Below are 12,322 nucleotides of genomic sequence, written 5' to 3'. Positions count from 1 at the left end.
AGGGTGAAACATCCTGCCTGTTACTGGTGTCCTTCTCTTGTAGGCACTTCGGTTTCACATTCCTCCTCTTGGCTCGGCCCACTTCTGCCTCTGAGTGACAGATGTCTTCTGGTTTCATCAAAGATGGAGTTTAAGTTTCTGTTTCTTGTTCTCTTTTTGTTTTAGGGTGAATTAAAGGGGGAAAAAAGAGGTAGGGAAAAAGATTCTTACTTCACTACCTTAAAAGCAAATGTAATAATGTTTATATATGAATTTCCTAAAGAAAATGGAGAGGATCTTTGTGGTTGAGGTTTTGTTTTGCTTTGCTCTTACAAAGAAAAAGGTTTGAACATGACAAAGTTTTCTGAAGCCTCATGTCTTTTCTGGCTGTTTCTTACCAGACCTATCTAGCATCTTAATAACACATGTAAATTGGAGTCAGGGAAGTCATCTGCTATAAACACTTACTTTGATCACAGGCAGTGCTCCAAATGACAACAAAAAAAAAATCACCGTTTTTAGAGGAAGGGAACTGACTGGGAAAGATTAGAGAGGGAGACAAACCTTAACTCTGGGAAACAAACAAAGGGTTGTGGAAGGGGAGGTTGGTGGAGGGATGGGGTAACTGGGTGATGGGCAATGAAGAGGGCACTTGATGGGTTGAGCACTGGGTGTTATACTATCTGTTGGCAAATTGAATTTCAATTTTAAAAATGTAAAAAAAAAAAAAATCACCCTTTTAGAATTATTAGGGGGTGGGAGACTATGGTCGCATGGCAGCCACAACTTCCTTGCTCACATGCACAGGAGGGCCCCTGGTCTCTCCAAACTGTTACGGTTTCTGGAGCTGGGTCTCCCATTCAGAGGAGAGAGAGTTGCTAACTCTGTATTTTTTTTCTATTCTCTACTGTACTGAATTTTTCTCCTTCACCAACGTATAGCCTCTGCTAATTCCTCCCCACTCCAGATCTTACTTCCTGCTCCCCACCCGCCTCCCCTCTCCAGAGGCTATCTCCTCCACTGGGCTGTGAGCCATTTGAGGACAGGACTCTGTCTTAATCATCTTTGCGTCTCTCAGAGCTTAGTGCTAACTCATGTCCCGTGGTAAGCACTCAGGAAATGCTTGTGGGGAGAATGAAGGATGGAATACAAAACTATTTGCTTTTACCATCACTGGCCAATGGATGTTTGCTTTCTTGAACTGAGCAACGACCAAGGATCAGATTTAAACTTAGGGTCTGGTTGAGGTCTCCCTCCCCCTCTCTTTCTTCCATTTAAGACTTGTCATTAAAAAAAAAAAAAAAAAAAAAAAAAGACTTGTTATTAAATAGCCTTCTTTTGCTTGTTAATTTACTCCTGTGTTCAGATTTCTCTCTCTTCCTCTTACCAAGTCAAATTCCCCCAGGCAGGATGGAGCACACCTGGCCTTTATCCACATCATGGAGTGTCCTTCAGAGTTAGTAAAACAGGAGAATGAGGAAGGAAAAATCTTCAGTGGGGCAAGGTCATGCAGGGAGGGTGGGCCTGGAAAAAATCTCTTCTGTAGGTACATTCTGATCTTTTATTCAGCTGGGGGTTCTCCAAGCAGAAAGTGAAAGAGATATTCCTAACAAGTTGGCCATCCAGATGTTATTGCCTATCATTCTGGATGTTAGTCCTCCTACCAGGATCCCAGAGCTTCTCCCTGCAATGCCCATGTAGAAGCAAATACTAGAGATTTCATCTAAAATTTATCCAAGTGAGCAGGGTCAGTGACAAGAGCCAGAGCAATGCTGAAACCACATAATTTCTGGAGACGAGAACCCCAAATGAAGAAAGTGCTGCAAATCAGTCTCTTGGCTTCAAGCAATGAGAATAAAGTGAAGTCTTTCCATTAGAACATTCCAGTTACACAAATATCTGAAGATAGTGTTTCAGAAGACTTGAGCAAAATTAATTCATCATGTAAACAACTTTCAAGAGATCTTAGCATTTATAAATTTGCTTGGAAATTTCCATTTCTAAAACCAAGGAGTCTTCCAAGGCAGAAGAGACCAGTACCACTGGTCATGACCTATGGTAAGAAATAAACAGAAACCCTACTTCACAAATAAAACAAAAGTTTCACAAAATCACACTAACTTTTATTATGGGTAGTGCATTCTGATCTTTGCTATTTCATTCTGTTATGATTTATATTGAAAAATACTGGTAGCTCCCTAAAAAAATCAATTTGTTGCTCTCAAATGGGTAGTGACCTACAATTTGAAAAACAATGATTAGAGAATAAATTCAAAAGGAGCCTGTTTCAAATCTAGTAAAAGACATTTCACTTCTGGCTGTCTTTTTTTTTTTTTTTAATTTTTTATTTATTTATGATAGTCACGAGAGAGAGAGAGAGGCAGAGACATAGGCAGAGGGAGAAGCAGGCTCCATGCACCGGGAGCCTGATGTGGGATTCGATCCCCGGTCTCCAGGATCACACCCTGGGCCAAAGGCAGGCGCCAAACCGCTGCGCCACCGAGGGATCCCCACTTCTGGCTGTCTTGTAGAATCTTCCCAGTGATCACCAGTGGTAAGGAAAGGAAATTGGTTATGATGAGTGGAATTTCTCATATGCCAGGTATCAGACATATTCTAACTGAAAATAGGCCTCATAAAATACCTTTTTCCCTATAGAATGAGGTATCCACAAGGCAGACAAAACATACAGACGTGGATAGATCCTGTTAAACAGCTAAATGAGTATATTGCTCTATCCCAGTTTAATCATGGAGGAAAATGTTTTTTTTTTTTTCCCTTAAAGCTGCTCTTAGTATCAAAGATTGACATTTCAGCTCTTGAACTACCCTGAGTCAGTTGACCATATTAAAAGCCATCCGTCCATACCAGTCCTCTTACAGGGCTCAGAAGGGATAATGAACACCCCACCTTTCTCACTGGATGTTGAGAAAATGCATACTGCAGAATCAGTATGAGCCAACTCTGGCCTATACTGAAGACTTTGTAGGGGACAATTTAATGATTGGGACATAATGCATTGGGCTAGCTGATTTAAGGATTTTGACTTCTTCAAACAAACTTACAGGGAAAAGCTAATTTTAAAAAAATATATTGGTATGAGATAATATACATGAAGATGACTTTTTGGTGTACCTATTACAAGTAGAAGCTGGAAACAATACAACAAAAGAAATTGAGATTGGGGATTAAGATTGGGTTTGAGAGGGCAGCCCCAGTGGCACAGCGGTTTAGCGCTGCCTGCAGCCCAGGGTGTGATCCTGGAGACCCCAGATCGAGTCCCACGTCGGGCTCACAGCATGGAGCCTGCTTCTCCCTCTGCCTGTGTCTCTGCCTCTCTCTCTCTCTCTCTCTGAATATATAAATAAATAAATCTTAAAAAAAAAAAAAGATTGGGTTTGAGTAGTTCATTTAAGGGTCAATCAAGTCCATTATCCTGCCATTAAAAAAAAAAAAAAAAAAACTTGCTCTGTCTTCATCTTCACGTTAGCCTGTTTTCACTCTGGCAAACTGAATGCTGTCTTGATCCCCTTCTTACTAAAATTTACATTACATTTCCTTGATGCCATGCATGATACCCACAAGCCTCTCTGGTCTCTATTTCTGAATCTCCTCTTCTAAGAACATCAGTCAGATTGGGTTAGGGCCTGCCCTGAAAGCCTCATTTTAACTTGATTACCTCTTTAAAAACCCTCTCTCTCCAGGCAGTCATATTCTGAGGCTGGGGCTCAGGCTCCAACATATGGATGTATTCGTTGGGGGACGGGGGACTGTTCAGCCCATCGTCACCTCTAAAGCTTGCTTCAAGAAGGGATGCAGGATGTGGGGAGCCAAACACCCCCTGCAATGCTTGACCCTTGCTCAGGTTTCTCAATGGTGCATTTCTTTTGCTTTAGGGAGAACTAATGCCGATGTGATGACCGCCCTGTCGCAGGGCTACAGGATGCCCCGCATGGAGAACTGCCCAGACGAGCTCTACGACATCATGAAAATGTGCTGGAAGGAGAAAGCAGAAGAGAGGCCAACGTTTGATTACCTGCAGAGTGTCCTGGATGATTTCTACACTGCCACAGAAGGGCAGTATCAGCAGCAGCCTTAACACACAGGAAGACTCCTGGCCGTTCGCTGGGACGACTGCTTTCTTCAAAAAGAAAACAGGACAATCACTGGTTGCGCTAGTATCTCACGCACTAGGATCATCCACCGTCTCTGCTTCCTGAAAGTGAGGCTAGGTAACTCAGGAAGACCACTCCCGACATGGAAAAGTATTCTCTTTCTCGTTGGCTGATGCCCACTGGTTGCCGCTTGGACTGCTCCCAGCTGGCAATCTTGCTTTGCTAGACCAACATCTGCAGACAGCCTTCTGAGAAGAAAACACCTGTTGTGTCCAGAACCCCCCACTCCAGCCTCTTGTTTACAACTCAGTGTGTGACTCTGAGGTTCAGAGGCTCCTGCAGTGAATCTCTCAACTAGTAACAGACTTAAACTCATTTATAAAAGTAAAGTAACCAGATGCATATCATGACCCTTCTTTGCATTTTCTCTCTGCTTTGGCTTATCTATTAAGAAATTACTAATCCAATCTGTTACATTTTGCAGGTGAAGTCAGAAGGTTAAAATGGTCTCTCCCAGATTTTAGCGATTTCCCCTCCCCCTCGAATCTGAGACTGTTAAACATTTTCCTTCCATGGAGACTGCTCCGAACCCCCAGACATGAAGCAGAGCAGCAGCAATGCTCTTCTGACCTGTTTCCTGTAGAAATGTCCTCTGTGAGCTGCTGTGTGTCCCAACATAGACCCTGCCCATGGCCAGGGCTGGTCCAGACCTCTGAGGAAAGGGAGAAGAGCCTCAGGAACTCCTCTACCCCAAGAAGGAATATTTTTAACAGTCCTGCTTTTCCATTCCACAATTTCCTATATACAGACTTTTTTGACAATGTACTTTGGGAGAATAATAAGATTCTAATTTCTGCAGAGCCTGATAGGGCCTTATAAAAATTTTCTTTATTGCTTCCAATGATTTGAACATTATTTTAATGATGGAATGTTAATTCTATTGTACTTGAGAAAGTAAATGCCATCTTTGAGTCTATTTTTGTGATTCAGCAATCTTTTCTAAATTGTGTAAAGCATGTGTGAGACTATTTATACAAAGATATGAGAATAAGTGACTGAGGAGGTTCAAAAGAGCTCCTGCAGCAGGGGATACGAGAGGTTTTGTTTACTAAATTTTTCTACTGTAAGCTTTGAATAGAAAATGCTATATCACCTCATGTTTCACTTATGCTCTTGTGTATATACTTAATATTTCTATTTTTTATTTTATTTTAATACACCTGGCCCAATAACATCTCAAGCTTTTTCTTTGTGTTTAACATTTCCAGTTACCATCAGCATAAAAATGAGTACCATTGTGGGAGGCGGAGCATGAGAGGGGATTCTATATAGTTACATCGTTTAAAGAACTTGCACAAGTTCTACCTCCATCCTTTGAGCATTTTCAGATTGGAAAACCAGGAGCTGACAGCCTGGATATCCCTGTATGGGGGCCAAATAGGATTTGTTTTCAAATAGGCTTAGCAGGCACCATTAGAATTTTATTTTGTGTGTGTTGCCTACGTGTTGAGTTCCTAGGGGAAGGGATAAAATATTCTACTGTTCCCAAAATTTTAACCTATTTTCCTGTGTGTTTTTAAAAAATGTTCTTTCTAAAATATTCTAAAGTTCTTGATTTACAAGTGCCATGTACATGAAGATAGAATATTATCACCGTATAATGTCTGCACAGCTGATGACTTGATCCACAAGGGTCAGTCTTCTGCATACATCCACCTGTTCACATTTCTTTTTCTTCTTTTCAAAGATTTTATTTATTTATTCATGAGAAACAGAGAGATAGAGAGGCAGAGAGAGAAGCAGGCTCCATGCAGGGAGCCTGACGTGGGACTCGATCCCGGGTCTCCAGGATCACACCCTGGGCCAAAGTCGGCGCTAAACCGCTGAGCCACACGGGCTGCCCCCATTCACATTTCATTTCAGAATCACACATGTGGCCCTGCATGTTATGTGGAAGGAAATTGTAAAGATTCTCTAGGGCAAAAAGAAGTTTCTAGAAAATTACTAAGCTTCTCTTCAGTTTGTTTTTCTTCTCACAATTCTGCTTCCTTTCGCCGTTTTACATTAAATTTTTCCCCTCAATCAAGTACATGAGCCTTTTTTTTTTTTCTCTCCAACACCTTAGGCCTCATCACTCATTCTCAGGATGTGCTTGAGCCACATCATACTCAATGGGCACCAAGCTCAGTCTCTTCCCTCATCAGTAGGATTCCAGCTTCCTCATGACTGGTAGGCAAAATGAGGGACTGAGTAGATGTTTGTATAATGTTAGGGTCTCCAGTAGAGTGCAGAATGCCTGATATCATATCCTGGATCATTACGGAGGACTTGAAAAGCAAAATGGCCACTCCTCTACCTCTCAGATCTTGCCTTTGTTGTTCTGCAGTGAAGGATGTGTAAAAAGTTTCCCCAGTGGATATACTGGTGTGCCCAGGCTTCAGAATCACTCCTTTGCTTTGACTCATATTCAAAATTAATTGCTCAAAGAAAGGCTGGCCCTCCCTCTCCTCAGCTGATTTGGTTGCCCCAGGAAGGATGGAGGAGTAGAGAAGGAAGGAAAGGGAGAAAAGTTGCCTTTTTCCTTTCTTATGACCATGAAACTCACTGAATCTATGGTAAAGCTCATGAGCTTGACACGGGTGTCCTCAGGAAGGGACACTTCATAGCCCCTCCAAGCAGACCTCCCTGGGTTCTGTCAGAATCACACTGGAAACGCATACTGCCCAGGCCTTCTAGGGAAGATAGGATGCTACAGGGGCCTTGATTCCCCTCTCCAAGGTGTAAAAGAGGTCAATAAAAGAAGGGACCATATTTATTTACATACACTGTGGGATAGATCAAGGGTATTAAAATGTAAATATAAGCTCATTTCCAATTTTGCCTGTGACGATGGCTTTCTTTATCTTTCCCTTTGCTTGGAACAAACTACATGGGGCAGTGGCCACTGAAAGGCAGTCAGAACTGAAACACCAGCATCTGGTACATGGACTGAAGTAAAGCCCATGTTCAGCCCCTAGCTGAGCTCCCCAGCCTTCGGGTCATAACTGCCACGCTCCACAGCCAATCAGTTTCTTGTGTTCTCAGATGAGGTCAGACCACCTATCTCTCTTCGCACATCTTTGTTTTCTACTTCTGCTGAGTTGAAGGGAGATGCCAACTCTCCATCTCCTACATTTTGACTACCTGAAGTTATTAGATTAGGAGAAGATGAGCCTTGCTGTTCTTCCTGATGGAAATGATAGTTATAAATACACGAAGCTTGCTATACAACCATCATTTGCTCAGTGCTCTCTTTTGCAGTTTGGCGCTTTATAAAAATGACCTGTAACCTATACCACAACCCTTGAAGGTATGGACAGTCTTATGACTTTCACGGCTGAAAAATCGGATGAATTTTAATTTTGGAGGAAATGCCATGCAAGATTTCAACTCACCACTCAGACCTTTAAAAAGACAATTTAGGGACCCCTGGGTGGCTTAGTGGTTGAGCGTGATCTTGGGGTCCTGGGATCGAGTCCTGCATCGGGTTCCCTGCAGGGAGCCTGCTTCTCCCTCTGCCTATGTTTCTGCCTCTCTCTGTGTCTCTCATGAACAAATAAATAAAATATTTTAACAAAATAAAAAAGAATTTATAGAGACTACACCTTTTTTTCCATCTTTTTTTTTTTTTTTTAAGTGGTCTCAATGCCCAATGTGGAGTTCAAACTCATGACCCTGGGATCAAGATCACATGCTCTGCTGACTGAGCCAGTCAGGTGCCCAGGGACTAAACTTTTTAATAAAATGCTTTTATAACATTTATGCTTTGTTTTATAACATGAAGTTGTATTAAACTGATAAAGTTTTATTCTAGAAAGCTCTAACATGACAGATGTATAAGAGGAAAGCCTTCTGATTTAATTTCCTGTGTTCTTATGACTCTAAATACTTCAGATAGAAGTAAGTGCCAAAAGCTTCACAGGGTTCCCAAGATGGTCACCATGTGATCTTAACTGTTTCACTTACATGTTAAAATAATTGGGCAGTCTTGGTGGCCTCCAACTCCAAGTTGTTGGAAAGATTAGTCAGAAATAATCAGGATTGGGCAATGTTCAATATTAGCACAAAACTTCTAGAATCAAAGCTGGCTTTATTTACAGCACTCAGGTTAGATACCATGTCACAAAGCCGGAAAACAATATGTGAATTGTTGTTGTTGTTGTTTTTTACACTTATGTAGGGTTTGGACAAAAGTCCTTAATTCCTCATATGCTAATCTTAAGGTCAGATGTGTTTTTTTATTTCAGATTTTATTTTATTTTTTATTTAAAAGCTTAATGCAATGAAAATACTGAATATTTGGCGGTTAACCTTCCATGAACACTGGAGAAGAAACCTTTAATCAAAAAAATATATATATTTCTTTGCCTCCCTGAGCTGCGACTCAAGGGCCGCCCTGGGTCTGGGCATTGCCCTGCATTCTCCCTGCTACGCCCAGGTATGGCGGGCACAGCTGGGACACGGCCAGAAGATAGCCTGCCTTGTGCTGGCCATGGGGCTTCTGGGCCCCCTGGACTGGCTGGGCCACCCTCCTCAGATCAGCATTTTCTACATCTTCAATTTCCTCGAGTTCACCCTCTGGCCATGCTTTGTCTTGGCCCTTGTGCCCTGGGTGGTGCACAAGTTCAGTGCCCAGGGGACACCACCCATCAGCTCTTCCTGACTTTTTTTTTTTTTTTTAATTTTATTTATTTATGAGAGAGAGACCGAGACACAGACAGAGGGAGAAGCAGAGAAGCAGGTTCGGTTCTATGCAGGGAGCCTGACATGGGACTTGATCAAAAAAATGCCTAAACTCACATTAAGTAGGATGAATATAGCCTGTAAATTGCTTCAGGTCAAGTTCTGCCATCAACTGATTTCTTTAAAACAAAACAAAACAAAACAAAACAAAAACAAATAATAAAAAAACCCAAGTTTTCTGATTTTCAAAATTTTTTGGACTTCAGAATTGTGAATTAGGGATAGTCTTGTACTCAGAGATCTTGAAGAACATTCAAGACCACAAGACCTTTTAGTATCAGTGGTGTGTCTGATTCAAATGGAGGACTTTGGGACGGGGGTACGCAAAACCCATTTTATGCAGCCATGTTCCAAGATGCAAAATATTTTTAAGTCTCTTTGAAACAACACAGCTATGAAAATAATCTCTGATCGAATTCACCTCAGGGAGGTCTGATACTTAGCAGGTCCAGTGGAGGGAAATATCTAGCAGTTTTAGGTGACCACAAGAGCTACCAGTGCGCTGTGGTTGCAAAAATAGTTAAGAGGTGCAGTAGTGAGTTACATTAGGATCTCATAAAAGGGCTACAAACCAAAAAATATGTTCATCCATAACACACAATTCAGACCATGTGGAAGCATTACATTCAATTCTGAATGCTTAATGGCAGATTCTCAAATCTTAACTATTCTGGAAAAGTCACTTTGATGTGGGCGATGGGATATGCGTGAAAGAATTGGGAGCATGTCAAATGTGGAAGTTTTGGGGCAGTCAGGGGGAGCCACAGCACAGACGTTTTGACGGGAGAGATAAGTGGGATCAATTTAAAGCATTTGCTCTGTCAACAAACTGTATTTTGAATCTTACTTTGTAAGACATTTTAGAAGTGGCTCATCATGCCTGATCTCTCTTTTGTCAGTGTACTTCCCTTTAAATAAGGTGTCCTGTGGGCTCACAGTAGTCATTCAATGCAGTGCTTTGCTGCACACTCCCCTGAGGCCAGGCAAGGGAGTAGACATACAGATTGTTAGTCTCAAATTGCTTGCTTTGAGGGGATAAGTACAAGGATGATACCAGTAGTGCAAGAAAACTATCATAAGGGGGAAAAATCGATTCAAAATGGGAAGCAAATCATTCTGAGCAAAGATGGCAAAGCTGATTACGGGAACAGGCTTGGAGGTAAAGGAAAAAAGCTTCGTTAAATAAGCAACATTCGGGTGGGGTTTTGCAGGGGGACAGGGCGCTGGCAGGTAGAAAGGAGTCTGCAGGGAGAAGTTTCCAAGAAAGGATGCAGCAGAGCAAGAGCAGCGTGGGAAGCACCGAAGGACAGCGCCCCCCAGACTGGTGGAATTGGAGCCCTGAGACTCAGACTTGAGATTGCATCAGAATCACCTGGAAGGTGCATTAGAACAGATCATTGCCCGCCACCCCGAGTGTCTGGTTCTGAGGTGTAGGTCTGGGGAGGGACTCAAGAACAACAGCTGAGATTCCTGGCTCTGGACCGCTCTTTGAGACCCGTTGGACGTGCTGGTTCTCAGCAGCTGGGGAACCCAGTCAACCAGGATGAGGCCACATCACGGAGAAAATACAGAGTCCCTGGGGAGGAGTGTGGCCTTTATCAGAGCACGCAGTGGCAGTCCTACACATTTGAGGGAGCCTCACGTGCGGCAGCACAGCGCAGAGCCGGCCGCCCAGTTACTGGGGAGCCACGGGGCCTGGCTTCCCACCCTGGCTCTACTTACTGTGCTCAGCGACAAAATAGGGGTAAGAATTCTGCTCCCCTCACAGGGTTGTTATACAGAAAAAGTGATGTAATATTTCGTTATGAGCCAGGCGCATGGTCAAGCCAAAGTGTGAAATAGAAACGTGAAATCAAGATGTTTGGTAATTGAGATGTTGAATAAAATGCAGTGTCAGAGAAGCACAGTATGAAGTCCAATCGGCGAGCAGTGTGGGGGACAGATGGGCAGGAAAACCAGAGAGGAGGCTGTTGTGGCAGTCACAGTGGGGGGGAATAAGAGCCCTAACTAGGTAGGGTTGGTGTGCTTTGGGAGACGCTGTAGATGCAGACTCTGAGGACCTTGCCTGACACTCTGAGATTGATTTCTTCAGATGTGGGACAGGGTACAGAGATCTGTTTGTATGACTTGTTTTTTTGTTTGTTTGTTTTCAAGATTGTATTTATTTATTTATTTGAGAGAGTGAGGGAGAATGAAAGCACTAGCAGTGGAAGGGGCAGAGGGAGAGGGAGAAGCAGGCTCCCTACTGAGCAGGAAACCTGACACAAGGCTCGATACCAGGACCCCAGGATCATGACCTGAGCCAAAGGCAGATGCTTAACCGACTGAGCCATCCAGGCACTGTGGGTTTTGTTTGTAACAACCTCCCCCATCTGTGAGATCTGATTTCAGAATTCAAGTTATAACCCTGATACACTCAAGCAGGCAATTGGATATTGGAGGTGGTGACTGTTACAGATTTAACTGTCCTCCCAAATGGTATGTTGAAGTCCTAACCTCCAATACCTCAGAATGTAACCTTATTTAAAAATACAGCTGTTACAGATGTGATTAGTTAAGCCAAGAGGATTTCACCAGTAGGTCCCTAATCCAACAGAACGGGTGCCTTTACAAAAAGAATGTTCCAGGAAGAGCTAGAACACACATAGAAGGATGACTGTGTCTGCAGCCCCAGGGAGAAGAAGACCATGTACAAACCCAGTAGAGAGGCCCGGAACAGATCCTTCCCTCATGCCCTCTGAAGGAACCCACCTGCCAACACCGTAATCTCAGCCTTCTGGCCTCCAGCATTGTGGGATGAGATGTTTCTGGTGAAAACACCCAGTTTGTGGCACTTTGTTACAGCAGTCCTAGCAAATTAATGCAGCAACCTAGTGAAATTATAGGAGTGGCTAATAAAAGAAAAAATTGTGGATAACCAAAATAGAGAGAATCTGCAGTCAGGAAGAGGAGAACTGGGCCAGCAAACCAGACAAAGAAGCATTTGCTACGGCAGGAAGTAGAGCTAACCTGGTATGCTGTCCAGGGTCCAGAGACCAGGCAGCAGTGTGTTTCAAAATGTAGGTTTTGTACTCAATGCACTCAGGCGTACTGAGGCCAACAGATGAGGAGACAATTGCCCTTGAAAAGAGTTTGTGGGACACCTGGGTGGCTTAGTTGGTTGAGCGTCCGATTCTTGGTTTCTGCTCAGGTCATGATCTCAGAGATGTGAGATTAAGCCTTGTGTCAGGCTCCACACTCCACACAGAGTCTGTTTGTGAGTCTCGCCCCCTGCCTCTCCTCCAACTCATGCACGCTCACTCTCTCCCTAATACATAAGTAATCTTTTAAAAACTGGAGGAAGAAAAAAACAGGGAGTAGGCAAACGTTTTGTCTTGACAGGAGCATAAGCAACCTGAGTGCAAGAATCATGCCCCTTTGGTACCCTATCCTGAGTGCCCAGAAGA

At 43.1% G+C, this 12,322-nt stretch overlaps 1 protein-coding gene across 4 annotated transcripts in view; it reads left to right on the top strand.

Moving 5' to 3' along the window:
• LYN (LYN proto-oncogene, Src family tyrosine kinase) overlaps positions 1-5,328 on the top strand; it is a 115,082-nt gene extending 109,754 nt beyond the window's left edge. For all 4 annotated transcript variants that reach the window (XM_072804592.1, XM_072804591.1, XM_072804595.1 and 1 more), the window contains exon 13: positions 3,876-5,328. In XM_072804592.1, coding sequence (XP_072660693.1) covers positions 3,876-4,078 — 203 coding nt within the window. In that variant the 3' untranslated portion in view covers positions 4,079-5,328. The remainder of the gene's footprint in view (positions 1-3,875) is intronic.
• The last annotated feature ends 6,994 nt before the right edge of the window (positions 5,329-12,322 follow it).

Source organism: Canis lupus, chromosome 28, assembly GCF_048164855.1.
Source record: "Canis lupus baileyi chromosome 28, mCanLup2.hap1, whole genome shotgun sequence".
Classification (NCBI taxonomy): domain Eukaryota; kingdom Metazoa; phylum Chordata; class Mammalia; order Carnivora; family Canidae; genus Canis; species Canis lupus.
Note: the sequence above shows the minus strand (reverse complement) of the source record. Positions and strands in the feature narration are given on the sequence as shown.